The sequence below is a fragment of the Periplaneta americana genome, chromosome 8, assembly GCF_040183065.1.
Source record: "Periplaneta americana isolate PAMFEO1 chromosome 8, P.americana_PAMFEO1_priV1, whole genome shotgun sequence".
Classification (NCBI taxonomy): Eukaryota; Metazoa; Arthropoda; class Insecta; order Blattodea; family Blattidae; genus Periplaneta; species Periplaneta americana.
This window is the reverse complement of record NC_091124.1, coordinates 187,687,878-187,707,587: the sequence shown is the minus strand read 5'-3', so window position 1 is coordinate 187,707,587 and position 19,710 is coordinate 187,687,878. Positions and strand designations below refer to the sequence as shown.

At 35.3% G+C, this 19,710-nt stretch overlaps 1 protein-coding gene across 11 annotated transcripts in view; it reads left to right on the top strand.

Annotated features, from left to right (window-relative positions):
- The window catches only part of LOC138705289 (DNA-directed RNA polymerase I subunit RPA1-like), a 191,616-nt gene that overhangs the window by 130,663 nt on the left and 41,243 nt on the right, over nt 1-19,710 (top strand). For 10 of the 11 annotated variants that reach the window (XM_069834147.1, XM_069834137.1, XM_069834144.1 and 7 more), the window contains 7 exons: nt 5,377-5,535; nt 5,926-6,092; nt 6,834-7,119; nt 8,205-8,333; nt 13,746-13,907; nt 17,250-17,443; nt 19,344-19,563. In XM_069834147.1, coding sequence (XP_069690248.1) covers nt 5,377-5,535; nt 5,926-6,092; nt 6,834-7,119; nt 8,205-8,333; nt 13,746-13,907; nt 17,250-17,443; nt 19,344-19,563 — 1,317 coding nt within the window. The remainder of the gene's footprint in view (nt 1-5,376; nt 5,536-5,925; nt 6,093-6,833; nt 7,120-8,204; nt 8,334-13,745; nt 13,908-17,249; nt 17,444-19,343; nt 19,564-19,710) is intronic. The other variant, XM_069834140.1, reaches the window with a different exon arrangement.

Here is a 19,710-nt window from a genome sequence, read left to right as displayed (position 1 = left end):
CCGCCTTCCTGTGATGTTATCCTGCAGTCTCCTCAGATCGATGGCATCTGTTCGCAATTCATGTGCTTGAATCTTCTGCATCCTTAACCAGAGGAACATGTAGCAGTCGATTCCACGACTTACCAAGGCGCCATCTACCCAGGGGTGCTACACTACCCCGGTTGCCCACAGTCCGCTTACAAGTCCCTGTAGCTTCACTGGATATGTGCAGCTCCCGCAGACAGATGCCTCCTATAGGCAGTTCCTGGAACCACATCCGCCATGTCTTCCTTGTCGACCTGTAAACTATTAAGATGATTAGTGAAATGATACTAATGAAGGCAAAATGAGTCCGAGGTTCAACGTCGAAAGTTACCCAGCAGTTCGGCTTCGAGTGGTTGAGGAAAAACCTCAGGAAAAAATCCCAACCAGGTAACTTGTCCCAACCAGAATTTGAACCCAGGCCCGCTCGTTTCATGGCCAAGAAGGCTAACCGTTACTCCACAGGAATATTACTTACTTATTTTTTTCTTGTATGAGTAAGTGCAGTACCCAGTCTACAACACAGTATTTGTACAGCAGAGGAAATTGTTTTTTGGCATTGGCCTCCACTGTTCATGCATAGAAAAGAGTCTATAAAGTTGATTCAATATAAAAGGTATAAATTACCTGTGCATTTACCAGCAAGTGGAGTAATAACCACGCGAATGTTGTCTTCCAGCCACTAGTCTGAATTTTACATGTAAATATGGCTGAAAAGTGTTTTAAAGTTTGAGTGCACATAGTTACCAGATTTAGCAAGCAGAATGATAAAATCAGAGCGACAATTAGTGGCAAATTTACAATTCTGTTATCTGTAGGAACCCAAAAAATATCCTGCCCCATTTTCCTTAATATTTGTCCCTTCACTTTCACCCTCATTAAAAGTTGAAATAAAAAAATTCTGCACTGTGTTGGCAGGGTTGTGCCAGCACACAGAATATGTCGCCCATTATCTGGAAAGAAATTACAATTGAGGCATCAGAAGCAAAGGTGTATAAGTGCACTTATGTTATTTTCTAGAAATGTGATTAAAAGTTACTAAGCTTTCGTAAATTCTGTGAACTTTAATTGCTCTCCGCCAATTATTAAATCTTCCCTTAAATAAATATAACAAGACAGTAATTCTTTCAGATTCTAAAGCTGCAATTCAGGGAATATGTTCAAATGCTACAAAGAAGTCAACAAAAATAAGAGAATGCTACAAAATGTTGACACAACTCCAAAAAGTTAATAAGATTGTCCGTCTCCAATGGATTCCAGCACACTGTGGAGTCATGGGGAATGAAACCGCAGACACACTTGCCAAGAAAGGCACAACAATAAAACAAAAATCTAAATTTAATTTCTCATATTCCTCAATAAAACGCTTGATCACTACAAAATTTTCTCATTCATACCTACAAGAAATAGAATCAAATGCTAAAGACAAAAAATGGATTACACTACTTCCCAACCCAGATATAATCCCCCAGAGACCAAGGAAAACAGCAGTTGCAGCCTTCAGACTATTGACAAATCATGACTGTCTAGCAAGTCATCTCTACAGAATAGGTATCTCAGCTTCACCCATATGTGTCCTGTGTAACGATCCAGCAGAAATGAATGAAGATCACTTGCAGACCTGTGAAGCATTAAGATCAGAAGACACTACAGTTCAAAAGTATTGGAAAGCACGACTGCTAATGGCTTCATTGGCAAATGCAAGGCACTAGACAACAACAACAACAATTTTAAATGTTAATGTGCAATGTGGATAAAAGACATCCCTTTACCACTGAAATTTTAAATGCTTTAGTTTACCCTGGAGGCACGTAAATCATTTTTTTAAAATGTCACTTACACCTCTTTGCTTCTATCCACCTCAGTTGTGTTGGTTTGAATGTTTTATTTTCGTGTTGGTTTTCTAATGGAAGATACGATAACAGAAGTAATGAATGTGAAGCATGCAACATATTTTCGCTTCACTCTCCCTTTTGTATGTTGTGCAATACTAAAAGAAGATTCTATACCTCAGAAATATTGGAGTGCAAGAGGACTAAGGGCTTCATTGCCAAACATCTAGGCATTTGAACAACAATATATTTTCACTTCATATAAGGAAACATTCTGAAATTAGTCCCAGTTCACAACAAATTTTCCACTGTAGTTCCCTCAAAGTGTATCGCACATGTCTATTATCACTTTAATATTGCAGAACTCGCAGTTACAAATCAAACCAGCGGTTGCACACATCTGTAGCTGCCCTCAGTGTTGAGATAGACTGTGTGGCACTGTTAATTTTACACACAACTTTTGTGCTCTCATGCTCGTAACAAGGGAAGATGGCAACATTGGTTGTGATCACACAAGTTACATTGCTGCGTGGCCTAACTACTAATAACATTAGCATTTGGCTGTGGCAGATAGTCTTGTTAGAGGAAGCATTTTAAATTCTGTCATTTTTTGTTTCGCCACGGATACTGGAACAGGTTCTCATACCCATTGCGGGGAAAGACATATTCTGTGTCAAACCCTATGAATTCTTTTGCCTTGCCTTCTGCTGAGCAAACTGATCAACGAATTTGGACAAGCTCATTTTCTCCAAAATGTTGTCCTCTATGGAGATGATAGCTAGTGAGTTGAGGTAGTTCTGAGTTATGTTTGTGCGCAAATCATTTTTTTATCTTCTCAGTCATGAGGAGGTGTGCTCTGCTGAGCACTGGAATGCTGCAGTGCACGTGGCGCAGTGGAGAGCTGAAAAATGTAAACATGCCGCAGTCTGATCTCTCCCACATGGGAAGGTAAAGAGCATGTGACCTGGTGTGAGTGTTCAACTATCCACTGTCCCAAGTGTACAAGAGAATAGCTGAAGAGAAATCTGCTGTAGTCAGTGTTGCCACTATCATTTATAAACACAATTATCTGCAAATTACAGTTATCTTAAAATTATCTGAAAATTCCCACATCTACATTTTATTTTTGTAGATAATTGAATAACTACACGCTGTTCATATAGTGCTACAAATGAATAATAGGTGTTATTTGCACTGAAAATTGTCGAAAAACACGTTTCCATAGTCGACTATTGGAAAGTCTTCTTGTAGTCTAGATATCACGTTAATTCAACATATATTAAGAAACGAATAATAGTGGCCTTCCAACTTAAGACGTAGATTTGTTATTTAAAAATTTGCTGCCCCTGAAAATTTTTCACCATAGCAGCTGCTCTCTATCTATACACAAATTTATAATATCATCGCAGGTTAGTGACTTTTATGGGCAAGACATTTTATGTTGAAAAGAAGTAAGTACGTGTGTGTTTGCAACAAATTTCAAGATGATCAAATGAAACTGAATGATGGTCCAGAGCAACAGAGGGGCAGGCCAGGACAAGTGTGCTATTGTCGAAGGTTTGCTAAGGGACGTTTGAAGAATTGAAGTCCGTGAAATTGAAGCGACGATGAACATTCCAAAGAGCATTCTTCATGAAATAATCTCAGGCTTAAATTTATGTGAAGTATCCGTGTGCTGGGTTCTGAAATTGCTGACTGAGGAACACAAAAGCAAAAGAAAGGTTGCATCACTACAAAATCTCTACCATTATTACTGAGAGGAAGAAAACCCTTTTTTGTAAAGCAGCGTTATGGGAGATGAAACATGGGTTTAGAGTTCGCTTCAGTGATGTAAGAAATTCGAAGTTCAGTCATCTGAAAAAAAAAAAAAAGTTGTTGTTTTCTAATGCCAGGCATTTGACAATAAAGTCATTTGACCTCTCGCACTCCAATATTTTTCAAAGATATTATCATGACCAGCCACTGAAGCACAGATTTCAAGGTGTTCCGAATCCATTTCTTGGTTTGAGTTGCACAATGGGCAGTTAGGGGACTGATATATTCCAATTCTATGCAGGTGTTTGGCCAAACAGTCATGGCCTGCTAACAATCTAAATGCAGCTACAGACGATTTGCGTGGTAAATCGGGAATTAACTGTGGATTTTGATGAAGAGAGTTCCATTTTTTCCCTTGGGATTGAGTTATCAAATTTTGTTTGTTGAAGTCTAAGTATGTAGATTTAATAAATCTCTTCACAGAGTAATACGTAGATTTAGTAACAGGTCTGTAAGTAGCAGTGCTGCCCTTCTTTGCTAAAGCATCCGCATTCTCGTTTCCCAGGATTCCACAATGGGATGGTATCCATTGGAATACAATTCTTTTATTCAGTGATAATAATTGAGAGAGCATTTTAGTTATTTCTGCTGTTTGAGATGAAGGTGTGTGTGTAGAGACGATTGATAGAATAGCTGCTTTGGAGTCTGACAATATAACTGCATTCCTAAATTTATTGATGTGGCATAGAAGATTCCTGAGACATTCACTTATTGCAATGATTTCACCATCAAAACTTGTTGTTCCATATCCAAGAGATCTATAAAGTGAGAAGAGACAGCACGTAACACCTGCACCTGCACCTTGTTCTCTGGAGATCAAGAATCCGTCGGTGTATAAATGAAGCCAGTTTTGTGGAGGGTACCTAATATTAATTGTCTCTAAAGACAATTGTTTCAGTATTTCAGTGTTTACTTCTGTGATAATAACTGCGATTACTCTAGGATTTTCAAGGCCTTCAATGGTGACATACTGTGACACTCTCAACATATTGATTGAATAAGCCAGGGTTACATGCTCGTGAGAGATTTCTGCATGGTGGTGCACTACCTCACATCAAACCAGGCAAAAGCTTGGAAAAGTGCAAGTGGGAATTTCTGCTGCATCCACCTCGTAGTCCTGATCTGGCACCATCGGATTTTCACCTCTTTGGTCCATTCAAGAACTTCTTATCCAGAAAATTATTTAAGGGTTAAAACACATTGAAAACTGGAGTTTTGCATAATTTAATTTTCCTTGGACAGGAAAACCCTGTGAAGGAATGTTTAAACTTGTTTGAATCTTAATGGTGACTGTGTGGAATGTTTGTTTTATTTCCCCTCTCCCTGCCCCAGATTTTGTGAAATACGTTGATATGAGTCGGATCTGTGCCTTACATATCGAACCACCCTCGTGTAATTACAACAAAAGCATGCAATTCAAATTGTGCGATAATATGAAAATAGTTGGCTGAATTCGTTTTACAAATCAGAAGGAAGGGCGAAAACTATCAGTTAATTATCTAGTAACGGTATTGAATACATCCAACTAGTTAATGGTGCCATGCTAATAAAAACTGTGCTGTGAGGAGATTTGAAGATACACAGCAAGCTTAGGTGTATAATGCTACTTTACAACTTTTTGAATGGTGAAAAATGACTGTTCTTGCTTTATATTTGACTGATCATTTTTGTTAATAGAAACTTGTTTATATTTCATTGTGTTTTCCAGCTGTATGGTGGAACATATTCTGGTGCATTGTTGAATTCGTTTGCAAAGCTTTTCAATGCTTTTCTAAAAATTGAAGGTTTCTCACTTGGTGTTGAAGACATTCTTGTTGTGGATGCTGCAGAAAAGTGGAGGTCCAATATCATTAGAGATGCTAGAAATGTAAGTTTTACTTTACTTTGTGACAGTATTCCTTTCAACTAAAAGTGGAAAATGATGCAGAAACAAGGATCAGATTTCATCAGTAGAGCTATAAATTAACTTTTTTTTATATAATGTAAATATGAAAAGTTTTGCAAATATAACAGTTAAAATAGTAAATATAAAATTTGACATAGCTTTTTAAAGATGTTTTCTTGCATCCTCTTGTTTCATCTTTCTTATATTTTAGGACTTTTAGAATTTGTACAAAATCGTCTCCATAAATGAATGTTAAAATCCTTCACTCTTATATTTGATGCTATAGTATAAAAGATTTTTTTTCAAAGATTGTATAATCTTTTTATATATAAATAATTTTTATTTAATGAACTTATGTCTCACAATTTTCAGATAGGTGACACTGCTGTGAAAACTGCACTTAACCTTCCAGAAACAACATCACGAGAAGAGATGAATCAGAAAATGGATGAAGTGTATCAGGACAAAGCCATAGGAAGAGCAATTATTGATGGCTCATATAAGAATTTGCTTGATGACTACACAAATAAAGTAAACAGGTATGTTTCAGTGAGATATTTCTGAAACACTGTAGCTTTCGTTTATTAATAGTGTGACTTTTAATTCAAACAATAATGTAACTTTTATTCACAACAATAATGACTTTCTATAACTGAATTTAAACACTCCCGTCAACAATGGGTATTTCACTCCACACAACAACACAGTATTCGTTATTGCACTCCACAGATTGTTTGTTATGTCGGTCCAGTAGGCGCTAAGCAGATGTGCTTTGGTGGTGATTTCTAATTCCAAGAGTATTGGTATGTAAAAATTGAAGTGAATAGTGTTTCATTATTGATGCAAAAGTATAAATTGAAGGGTGAGTGTCATATAATGACTTAAAATTAGTGCACAATAGAAGAAATTCTGAAAAAGTCATTTGATTGCCGTTCTTTCAATGAAAAAGCGAAATTGTAACTGTGGGAAAGCCTGTGTCAGAACTCGTGGATGTGAAATTAAAACATAAAAAAGTAGGTGGCATATTTTCAATATTTTAATATAAATCAATATGAAAAAATTATTAGTGGTAAATATCCTCAAGAACTGAAATTTAAGCGACTACACACAGCAGTTTGAACTGTACGAGTTGACATCATTTGTTTTGTTCATAACCAACACATTAGCATCAGTCAACAGCATATAACTATTGTATGTTAATGAAATTACAATTTGAAATTAAATACAGGTTAAAAAAACTTTGAAATGTGCTAACATCATTTAATCTGTTCTGGCTATAGGGCGTGCATTCCAGGGGGGCTTTTGAAGAGATTTCCCCGCAATAACTTGCAGCTTATGATTCAGACTGGTGCCAAGGGTTCAGCTGTGAATGCTATGCAGATCTCCTGCCTGCTGGGTCAGATTGAACTGGAAGGCAAGAGGCCTCCGCACATGGCGTCAGGCAAGGCACTCCCCAGCTTTCCTCGCTACGACACATCGCCAAGAGCCGGAGGCTTTGTGGATGGAAGGTTCATGACTGGTATCAAGCCACAGGAATTTTTTTTCCATTGTATGGCTGGAAGAGAGGTATTATAAACGTGACACATTTTTTTCTTATTCATTTTACGCCTTTTTCAACAGTTCAGGTATGACTGGACACTTACAGTGACCAAAAATGATCAATTTTGTCACTTTTAAATTTGACTTCATTTTGTACTTTAATTCTTTAGGTTTTTAGGTTAAGAATGTGTTTATTTTATGTAAAACTGATACATGGTTTTCGAGAAATAAGCATTTTAGTGCAACACTGCAGATTTAAAGAGGCCCCAGGTAGGCTCAAACGTCATTCCTTACATTTTACTACAGGCCATGCACTAACTTAAATTCAGCAGTTTAAAAAAAAAAGAATCACGGATCTGTCATGGCTACAACAGAAATTAGAGCAGTTTGAAAGAACCGTTACAGAATTTAGAAATCTCACTATTCGTGAGCTGCCACAAGGGACAAAGAGTACTGATACTTGTTTTCATGTATGTATTTAACCACAATATTTCACAGTATTCATGAGAATACTGATACTTGTTTTCATGTATGTATTTAAACATAATATTTCACAGTATTCATGAGAATACTATTTAAACATAATATTTCACAGTATTCATGAGAATACTGATACTTGTTTTCATGTATGTATTTAACCACAATATTTCACAGTATTCATGAGAATACTGATACTTGTTTTCATGTATGTATTTAAACATAATATTTCACAGTATTCATGAGAATACTGATACTTGTTTTCATGCATGTATTTAAACACAATATTTCACAGTATTCATGAGAATACTGATACTTGTTTTCATGTATGTATTTAAACATAATATTTCACAGTATTCATGAGAATACTATTTAAACATAATATTTCACAGTATTCATGAGAATACTGATACTTGTTTTCATGCATGTATTTAAACACAATATTTCACAGTATTCATGAGAATACTGATACTTGTTTTCATGTATGTATTTAAACATAATATTTCACAGTATTCATGAGAATACTGATACTTGTTTTCATGTATGTATTTAACCACAATATTTCACAGTATTCATGAGAATACTGATACTTGTTTTCATGTATGTATTTAACCACAATCATTTCTTATTTTCAGGGTTTAATTGATACAGCTGTGAAAACCAGTAGGAGTGGATATCTCCAAAGATGCTTAGTTAAACATTTGGAAGGTTTAGTAGTTCATTACGACATGACAGTTAGAGACAGTGATGGCACTGTAGTGCAGGTATGGTAATGAGAAGCACTCACCATTCATTTCTTCAAAAGTAAAATGATATCGGTAATGATGATTTCAGTATGGGTCCAAATCTATTACGATGTTTTTGCACAGAAACAGCTGTGTGAAAACCATTCTTATAATATTATAATCGCAGCCTAGCATTTTTGAGTGATAAAAGAAGTCTACTTTATAGGACATGCAGACTATACTAACTGATCATATACTCTGCGCATGTTGTCCTTAAAGGCTTTATTTACAACAAACCTAAAGCAGTCAACCATAAATTCCTCAGTCATGCAACCATTTTGTGCTTGAAATAGAACACCAGGGTGTTTAGGAAGGTTGAAGACTATTGCTTAAACGGACCATGCTCTGACACCAATAGCTAATAGCAAATTGGAAAAAACGAAGTGCACAGTACTGATCCAATACATATTTACAGCTTGGATCAGTATTGGCTGTGAAGCGTTTCAAAAAGTGCTGTGTTTCTAAGAACATGGATAGCAGTAAGGATGACATTTTGTAGCAGGTTTACTTACTTACAGTGTCGCCACAGTCTACTATATAAAGTCGCGAAGCTTGAGGTGTTTTTTTGCAAATCTCGTGATAAAGCGCTCCAAGCGGTTAGCAACTAGAAACAATAGACTGTCCATGGTCGACTTTGGACTGTGTCATATTTCCATCGAGTGCTAGCTCGTTGCGTATTTCACATTGATGCTTGTTCGTTATTGGTTGTAATGAAAATGTTAATGGCTAAAATATAATAATTGGAATAATAATATGGGACAAGGAGGAGACGTTTGTAGTGCTATAAATTGTAGCAACAGTAAGAGAAAGAGGCCAGAGTTATCCTTTTTCCGATTTCCGAAAGATTCAGAAAGGTTCCTGGGTTTCCACAAGAATGCTGTGCAGAAACAAAACTCTTAATTTTGAAGTTCTTTGTGACTGTTAGAATACATTATATCCTTAAATTTCACAATGAAATGATTCAGTCTAACCGAAAGGACATTAGATACCAGTTAAAGTTCTGTCACTTAGGCTGCTAAATTTCCAGAGAAATAAAGGTTAGGTCTACTTTTTTTTCCAGAGGATATATTTTTAATTGTAGCTATTAATTTTGTTATTATTTTTATGTGTTATTTTACTAAAGACGTAGAAAAATTAAGTTTGTTTTAATGAAATTCATTGATCACGTTTTATTTTCAATTCTGGTGGGATTATTATTGCTTAGGCCTACTTTTTTTTTCAAAGGATATGTTTTTAATTATAGCTGTTAATTTTGTTGTTATTTTTATTTGTTGCTTTACTAGAGACGTAGAAAAAGTCTGTTACAATAAAATTTATTGATCACATTTTATTTCCAATTCTGGTGTGATTATTATTGCTTAACCTCATCCCTCTTTGTTAACTACGTAAGCCTACACTACAAGTACCGGTACACGTAAGTTACTCCATTAATTCATATTTCCATTATTATTGTTGTAAAGAGAAATGCAATTTAATATTTATTGGTTTCATAGTTAATTATCGCTATAATCTTGAATGAGTGAAGCTATTATATTAAATTTCAGTTCGTTTTGCACAAACAAAAATTATATTAACTTATTTCTTGCAGGTATCTTCGAGTTTATGGTGGAATTTAATATACTTCATTAAAATAATAAATTAACTTTATCCATTTAATATTTCAATTATGGAAGGAAGGTGTTAATTTTTCCAAAAGAACACGACAACGAAAGTGTAACATATTTTGTTGCCTACTAGGAGAGAGATCTGCGATGATGAGGCGATAGTAGCGATCCTAGTGGTGGGCAACTACCCATGTTTGCATTTTTACTACATATTGAGCATCGCGACTGTATATAGTAGACTGTGGTGTCGCCCTGAGTAGCACAGTTCGTATAGCGCAGGCCTTCTGTGCCTGAGGTTGCGGGTTCTATGCCGGCCAGGTCAATGGCATTAAGTGTGCTTAAATGTGACAGGCTCATGTCCCTAGATTTAATGGCATGTAAAAGAACTCCTGTGGGACAAAATTCTGGCACACCGGTGATGCTGATATAACCTCGGCAGTTGTGAGCGTCGTTAAATAAATCATAATTTATAATTTTTATTTTACTTACGGCATGTAAGGAACCCAGAGGTTCATTGTTGCCCTATCCTGAGCAAGATTAATCCAGTCTCTATAATCATATCCCACCTCTCTCAAATCTATTTTAATATTATCCTCCCATCTATGTCTCGGCCTTCCCAAAGGTCTTTTTCCCTCCGGCCTCCCAACTAACATTCTATATGCATTTCTGGATTCACCCATACGTGCTACATGCCCTACCCATCTCAAATGTCTGGATTTAATGTTCCTAATTATGTCAGGTGAAAAATACAATGTGTCTAGTTCTGTGTTGTGTAACTGTTTCCATTCTCCTGTAACTTCATCCTTTTTTGTCACAAATGTTTTCCTAAGCACCTTATTCTCAAGCACCCTTAATCTCTGTTCCTCTCTCAAAGTGAGAGTCCAAGTTTCACAACCATACAGAATAATCGGTAATATAATTGTTTTATAAATTCTGTCAGTTTTTTTGACAGCAGACTGGATGATAAAAGCTTCTCAACCGAATAATAACAGGTATTTCCCATATTTATTCTGCATTTAATTTCCTCCCGAGTGTCATTTATATTTGTTACTTTTGCTCCAAGATATTTTAATTTTTCCACCTCTTCAGAGGATAAATTTTCAATTTTTATATTTCCATTTCGTACAATATTCTGGTCACGAGCAGTGGTGTAGCCAGACTAATTATTTTGGGTGGGTCAGATATGCAGGGTTTTGAAAGTACCTGAGCCATCTCCTGACAATGCCGCTGCCGTTAACTCTCTTGAAACTCATTCTCGGAAGTCTTATTTAATAACATGCAAAATTATGATAAACAACCATGCAAGGCATATCTATACAAAGGCTTCATAAGGTGAACTGGAGCTGTTGAGATTTCCTAGCAACGAATCTGTCGATCACTGATGGTGGATCCTTCAACAAATCCCAACTTTTCTCCCTCTCAATGGATAGAATTGCTAGATTACAAAGTGTAGTGCTTGACATGATTGTCGAATTTTTCTTCATTTCAGAGCTTTGAAAAGTTTTCTATCATTGCCTTAATGAAGGACGAACATTTACTAATACTGAGGTGCTTCCAATAATGAATTTGCAAGAGCAAAAATATCGTTTAAACATACCAAATAAAATAAGGCGTCAAATTTTTCTAGCTGATGTAACAATTCAGTAGCCTCTACGGCTTCCTTCTTTTTATCACTGCCAGACAATTTTTTAGGCCCAACCCAACACAGTTAAATTGGCTCTTGAAGAAATGAACGCATTTTTGACTTCTTACCTTAATGCTATCGACTGTAACTATTGCTCTGGATCCATGGTTTAGTTTTAATGTTGAGTATTTTCTATTAGATTTTTGCCAATATGGTAGTTATTGGAAGAGTGTGGTCTCTAGAGTTAAGATTTAAATATGCATGTATTGTCATGTTAAGTATATTGAATATATATACCGTATATATACATATATGGTGGAAGTGAAATAACCTTGCAGATTGAAAGGCATGATAGGGTATTCTGAATGAATAGGAAACCTATATTATGCTCCCTTCTCTAGCTACAACGTTGCGATGTGGATTGCATCATTCAGTGGTTTTTTAATTAAATTTACACGAAAACCGCCCACATTATTGAACTGGACAGAGGGATAAATGATTCTTTATTAGATTTTCTATCAATATGGACAAGAATCACAATCCAATTTGCAATAGTTACCAAATAAGAGGGTGTTAAACATTTAGGAAAAAACATTTTTTTCGGAGAAAACTGTGAACTCTCCACCAATCTGGTATTACAGTTTTTTGTTACATGCAACATGAGCTATTCACTCTAAAAATCTGCAGGGTTATTTCACTCCCACCATATATATGTATATATATATTTTTTTGGGGAGGGGGGGGAGGTTCTCTTGATGAAATAACTTACAACTTGTTTTTGAATGAAGTGTGTATTTAATGTTGGTTCCTCTGAAATTTTTTTTTCGCAGTATTTTTCAAAGAAATTCCGAAATGCATTTTTTGAAATCAAGTCCTTGCACATGTCTTTCCAGAGCTCATGTACTCGGGGTTAGCTTTGATGCAAAAGTTTTCGAAGTCATTGCTTCCTTGTAATCTTCTTCATAACAAGTTGGTCTGAATGTGTTGCCTGCCTACTAGGAAAGGAGCATCTTTTATTGAAGATTGTGCAATGTATACAAAACTTAAGTTACGCATAAAAATTGCACTTAGATGTTTGCTGCATGCTTGACAAACCATTACTATTTTCCATTAGTGCTTGGGGCATATTCGCCAGTGAATTTAGGAATTGTTTATTTTGCTTTAATAACAGAGCTTTTGTACATTTCAACATAACATGATCCACAGACATATACTGTATATATATATATATATATATATATATATATATGCAGATGTATGTTTCACTGAGTCACAATGACTGTTAACTCGGTAGTGCTGTTAACAGTATGAATATATAAGATATTTTTTTCTTCTGTTTCTATCAAAGACAGACTAATGTCCTATACACCGTGTGATAAACAAATGTTGGTGAGTTGTGAGCTGGCCACAGAAACAAATTATCTTTCATTGTTTTAATATAGACATGGCAGAAAGAAAAGTGTGTTGGAAAAGAAAATTTGCGATTGTCAACAGTTAGGAACATCTGTTACAAAAAATTTTTAATCTCACATTTTTCAAAAGTTTCGCCCTTTGTCAAAAGCATATTATTTGAAAAAATGAGGGGAATAAAAACAGTACTTCTTCAATTACACAAGCACAATGTGACGAATGTCCATACGTTTATTTTGTCCTATAAAAATATGATGTGTCTCTCCACATTTTCACTACTTGAATTAAATATTTAAAAATAGCAGTCCATTTATTTGAAGAAGTATATAGTTTACATTAGCATACACAATTTCAGCCCTTTATCTTAAGTAGTTTCTGAGTAAATGGTTCCTGAATTTAGAACAAATTTTTTTTTTTTTTCAATATTATTTTTTTTCTGTTAATTACTCATCTGCATATATGTGTGTGAATGGCAGTTTTTATGTCTGCATACATTTTTTAGTTTTTCATTTAACTCACCTACGTACTGTATATTGTACGTGTGTGTACAGTTTTTGTGTCAACATGTCATACATAAGTACTAAATAATAACTGCTGTTTATGAACTTCAAACATAGTGTGAAGATTTGAAAAAAGCACGTCCATGTTCAGCAAGTTTTTTGTTTTATCATTATTCTTGTCTGTTTTCCAATTGCATTGAAAGTGCAACATGGAATACAAGAATTTACATAGATATTATGTTTCTGTTTTTAGTTTGCTTATGGTGAAGATGGGAAAGATGTCATGAAAGCCCAGTTTCTGAAGAAGAAACAAATCCCATTTCTTGCAGACAATTATAAAGTGATTAAGAATTTTTCGTCAGAAATGTTGGATGATGAACAAACTACTGCTGACATAGCACAGCGAAAAAAACAGGTAATCTTGATTTTCATATACAAAATTAATTATATCATATACTAATTAATTATATACAACAATATATAATAACACTTTCACATGTTGGACTATTTGACAATGAAATGGCAGATCAACTTTCCAAAAAAGGCACTAAAATCCAAACAATAATCCACTCCAAATCAAACCTCTGCAGGAAGATTGAAGAAATCAAGAAAGCATTTCAAATGGAAAACACACAAGAAAATATTACAGCTGCCAGAGGGAAGTCATGAGAAAAAATTGATGAACTATCAATGGAAGTAAAATATGAAGGCCGCAAGGAAGCTGTAGCAAAATTTAGGTTGATGTCAGGACATGACTGCCTGGCTCACCGTAGGCATATACCACTCCAACAGATGTGTTGTGCAACAACCCTGACCAAATCATGGACAAACAACACCTCCTGTCCTGCCCAGCCTGAAATCCACCTGCACAACAGACTGGGGACCTTGTTAGCTTGTACTGGGAAGCTAGAGGGAAAATGACTTGATCGTCAATTCTAGCCATTGGAAAATAAATAAATAATCTTACTTTCAGATGTCAGTGTTATGACTGGGTTTAGGATTTTTAGGTGATAAAATTGAGAATTACTAATTTTTTTATGTGTTAAAAAATTAAAAAATATTTGCTAAAACATTAAAAATATTTTCATCCTTCACATAATAATGTTCAATATCCTAACACCTAAAAATCCTAACTAGTTAAATACGAGTAAAAGCCTGTGTGTACTCATTAACCATGCCTCATCAGTCAAAATGTCTTTGGAGTTCCAGTTCACAATACATGACATCTCCGAATTATCCATTAAAAATCTCTGTTGATTGTCACAGAACACAGTCGGTACTGGGAAAACGACTGTTCTATATCAAATGAAGTCAGTCTAACGTACTTCAGAAGAGGGATATCAGACATTAACTCTCAGGTTCTCGTTGTCTGCTTGTTGATCTTCTGGAGCTTGGGCAACTTTGCTCGTAATTTCAAATTCAATATTTTTTCTGAACACAAGTTTAGATTATTTTTTAAAACTTTTCCGTTTTGTTTTTAAACTTGCCATTTTTTCTTTCAGTATCGTGTACTTTTTTTAACAGTTTCTTTCAGGAGGTTTGTTATTTCTTCTAGTTTTTAATGGAGTTGGACAAGACACTCAAATTAGCAGAAACATATGGAGATTTATTTCTTCAATACATTTTGAACGTAGTTTTTGTCCATTTCATCTACTACCAATTTAACACTATTAAAATTGATATGCATAAGACACCACTGCAAAAAGTCAAGCTCCCCAATATGTGTTAATAATCGAAATATGAAAAATATTTTGTTGCATATTTTTATCCTGAAAATTTGTATCTTTATGCGATATAAAATTTGGTATTTTTGCTAGAGACATCATGTCTAAAATTTTTAACTTAATTGACAAGTAATCGCGAACAAAAAAACATTTATTCACCCAAAAAATCCAAAATCTATTTTATCACAGTATCCCAATATTAACCTGAGAATCTCGAATTTCTTAACTAAATACAACTAGTTTTACTATAGTTACTGTATGTCAGTTCATCAGCAACATATTAGGTTTGATTCCATTCATGCAGAGATTTTATAGAGTGTTAAGGAGTTAATATTGTGAATAGAAATAAACTGGAAAAGATATGTTTTCTAAGATGTTGAAGTTAGTTTTGAGAGCATTAAAATCTGTGATTATTTGAAACGGTTTTATCCTGATTTAGCAATAATTTTATTTGTAATATAGCACTTTGCAAAATATCTCAGAAGAAGCAAGAGGCACGATACTTAAATAAATTGGCAAACTTAAATACATTTATAATCTTATTTGTAGCTATGAGACATTTGAGTGTGAAAGAAATGTTGCTGCTACTGCTGTTGTTGCTCTTGTTACACTGTAGTCTATGGGATCAGATTCATAAGCTTCGACATTTTTAGTCCATTATTTATTTTGAGAAGATTCTGTACTTTTTTTATTGTAAGCAGTCCAGTATGTGTTGGGGTTGGCATCTATTTTTATCACAATTAAAAGGGATGGAAATTAATTACTGGACATCCACTCTATCATGTGATTCTTTGGCAAAAATCAAGACTCTCTTCTGCTTACATATATAGGGTGAGTCTTAATATGTGGGACGCACGTCACCAGGGGGGAGGACACACTAAAACAGTGAAAAGTGCTATATGAATAGTGGCCATTTGTACCGCATTTCCAAGTTATCAGTACAGTTCTGTTGCAGCAATGATAGGCGTAACATTACAAGAAATGCCCAGAATGACTCCCTGTGGCTTGAATGCAAGCATACAGTCGTTGTGTAGAATGCCACACTCTTTCAAATGAAAATTCAGTGGGTTTAAGTCTGGGGAACGCACAGGCCATCAAGTGGGTCCTGCGCGTCCTATCCATTTGTTAGGATATAGTTCATTGAACACATTTCTGGAATTTTATTTGTGGAACTGTCTGAAAGAAATTGTGTACTCAGAACCCATTCCCACTGTTGAAATACTTCGTCAGCGTATACAAGATTGATGTCAACAAATCTGATGAACACACATGGTACAGTTGGGTTGGAAATCCTTCCTATGAAAAAACTGAATGCTATGCAGTAGCCTTCTGAACCAATCAGAACGTAGCATTTTCTATCAGCTGCTCATGTTGCCACATGGAGCACTGCTGTGTTGTCGATTTGCTTATGTTACATAGTGTTACTATCATGTGTGTAATTTGTTAGTTAGTGTTCTAAAGTAATAAATAATTTGTAGCACTGGTGTGAAATGTTGCAAAGAAAAAAGGTGTTCAAAAAATGGTAACGCACGTAGTGGGAATCCATGCGTAAATAGTCAGGTGTCAGAATGGTGCACATGATTCTTCAATTTTATGAGCAGGAGATGGAATTTGTCTATATGTATGGGCAACCCTCCATTTGTGCAGATAATTTAATACAGTGGACATAAAAAAAACTTCAGGTGTCTCCAAGATAACAGTAATAAAGAATGAGTCACATAATAATTACCATTTAATTTAACGGAGCAAAGTAGCAAACTCCGCATGATTTAAGTCAGCTGTTGTGTAGTGAGGGTCACTGTGGCAAGGTCACGTCTCTCGTCACCAGCGTAGCACTAAACTGCCAAGTGCAATGTTGCAGTGGCCTGGGTATAGGTTGTTACAAGGCCATCTTGTAGAGAAAATTGATTTTGATTATTCCTATAAAAGTAGCATGGACTAATATTTTATATTCATCAGTCATTACTCCTCTGATTTTCTTTTACTCTCTCATGATTTTTTTCTTCACTTTGTGCCGCTTTCTTTTTTTTCAGATTCGTAAATGGAAGAAAAAGAATGGAAATCCTTTCCAAAAACATAGAATTAGTCCATTTTTATTGTTTTCTGCTGATATGAAAGATCATAAAGTATACAAAGGAAGGAAGTTGAACAAGGAAACAGGAAGACCAAGATTTGCTGAAACTATGTGCAAGCTTTGGAGGGAGAGCGATACTGACACAATTGAGACGTGAGTATTGTGAACCATTTAAAATGTAACTTTCTTTCAGTCCTGTAAGGTTTATTATGTATTCGGAAGTGATTTTTACAAATTTGAGATGTGGAGTAGAGTGCTTTAATATGAATGCACATCCAATGGCAATAGGGAAATGCAGACCAGTGCCAGTAGTGTGCAGTGATGTGGAGTGGTACCACCCTGCATAGGGAAGTGTGTATGGACTTGTCCATGTATTGGCATTCGACCACTTGCTGCCTACCAACAGATTTTGTTGAAGTGGGAGCGGTAGGTGGTAGATAAAATCAGTACGAATTGAAAATTTTCTGCAACTTATTTCGTTATTCTAATTGTTTGTCCAGAATTTTAGCAGTATATCAAGTTAGCATGGTTTTTGAATCAATTAATGTTTTCGTCAAGTGACTGTTCGTCACCCTTATTTCTGGGGGACTTCTGGTAGTAAGAAGGACAATTTGAAATGACCATCAGTAGGCTAGACATGCAGAGTATGTATGTTCATGCATTTGCACGCAAAGTACGAGTAGCTATTTGCTTGAACTAGTTTCTAAAAATGTTCTCATTGTTTTCTATCTATTTAGCAGTTGCAAATACCATATTTACTCATGTAATAGATCCTGTTGCATAATGTATGCATCCCAATTTTTTACAGTAATATGTAGGGAAAATAAATCCGCATTACATTTTATACCTAGTTTCTGCTTTATTTGTATTCAGTTTTAGGTTATACCAGCAAATAGGGATTATAAAGAATGGACACTTCGTGTCGGTACCTTTGATATAGCCGGACTGATTTCAATGACCTTCAGCCAGCTAAGTGTCAGATTCTGCTTTCTCCCTAGAGTTGGCACTGACATCACACCAGCTAGCAGTCAACACAGTGGAAATATAACACACATAATTAATACATCTAGGTACATTATGTACTCAAATAAAATAAATTGGATCCATAGAATAATAAATCCTTCATTAACTGTAATGTCTAGACTCTAGAGTTCCTTTATAATGAGAGTTGAGACGTTGACCCCAACAACAATTAAAATATGTAATGATTTGATAGCACTGAAAATGGAAAAACAAAACTCTTAGGAGAAGTAAAACCATATACCTATATTATATTATATACAAATATTAAACGAATTCGATACTTAATTTTATAATGTATTATATTATTTTATAATATAATGTATAATGTATAAAATATTATTATTACAACTAGTTTGTCACTGAGAAATAAGGAAAAGCTGTTAACTTGAATTTATTTGAAGCAAAGCGTTACTGGATTATGCAATGAGGTAGGCGATTTTTGGATCCTGTGTTCTCAACTCTATACTCAATTATTATCTTAGCGTATGCTCAATTACACTGACCTCTTGCGCTTGAAAGTGGAACTAGCCGCTGGCGCACAGAGAAACAAAACACAGGAAAATTCGCTCAGTGTCCATTCTTTATAATCCCTATTCGCTGGTTATACTGTGCTACATTTGTTATTAATTTCGTACGTTACGCACTTCACATTGTTATTGCTCGTAAGCATTCGATATGTCGGTGCTCTCCAAGCCATACAGACCCAGAAACAAAATTTGGGCCACTTGAATTTTGTTCTGGGCCTGTAAAATCAATCATTTTCAATATTACTGAAATGTCTGATGTCGAAATCTGCTGTGATTATCACGTGGGCTGTCAGGTAGTTACTCAGAATTTTTCCTTTCATATAATACGCACCCTGGATTTTTAATCCAAAAATTATGGAACAAAGTGCGTCTATTACGCGAATATATACGGTAATATTAGATTATACAATTATGCGTGTTTCCAAACATGGCCTACGCAAATATGATTTTTGTCTGCTGTAAGGGTTGAAATGGAATTGAAGCTTGTTGTGTTTCAATCTCAGGTATAACTACAAGGCGCTGAGATGTGCTGATCCTGTGAGTGCAGAGTTCCAAGGAGACCGTGACTTCGGTGCTATAACAGAGAAGCTAGACAGTCTCATGGATGAATATTTGAAAGAAAGGCACAGTTGTAGGAAATCTGAGTTCCGGCATCTGATGTCTGTGAAATCCATGCTTTCTCACGTACATCCAGGGGAACCCGTCGGACTTCTGGCTGCTCAAGTAAGTTGTTTCTTGTATAATAATATAGCATTCATCATCATTCACCGAACACAAATTTGGGCCATAAGTTGACCTATTTTGCTCTCAGCTAGACAGGATCTACAGTCTATACAAACTAGAAAGGTATTGACAGTTCTCGCTTGCACA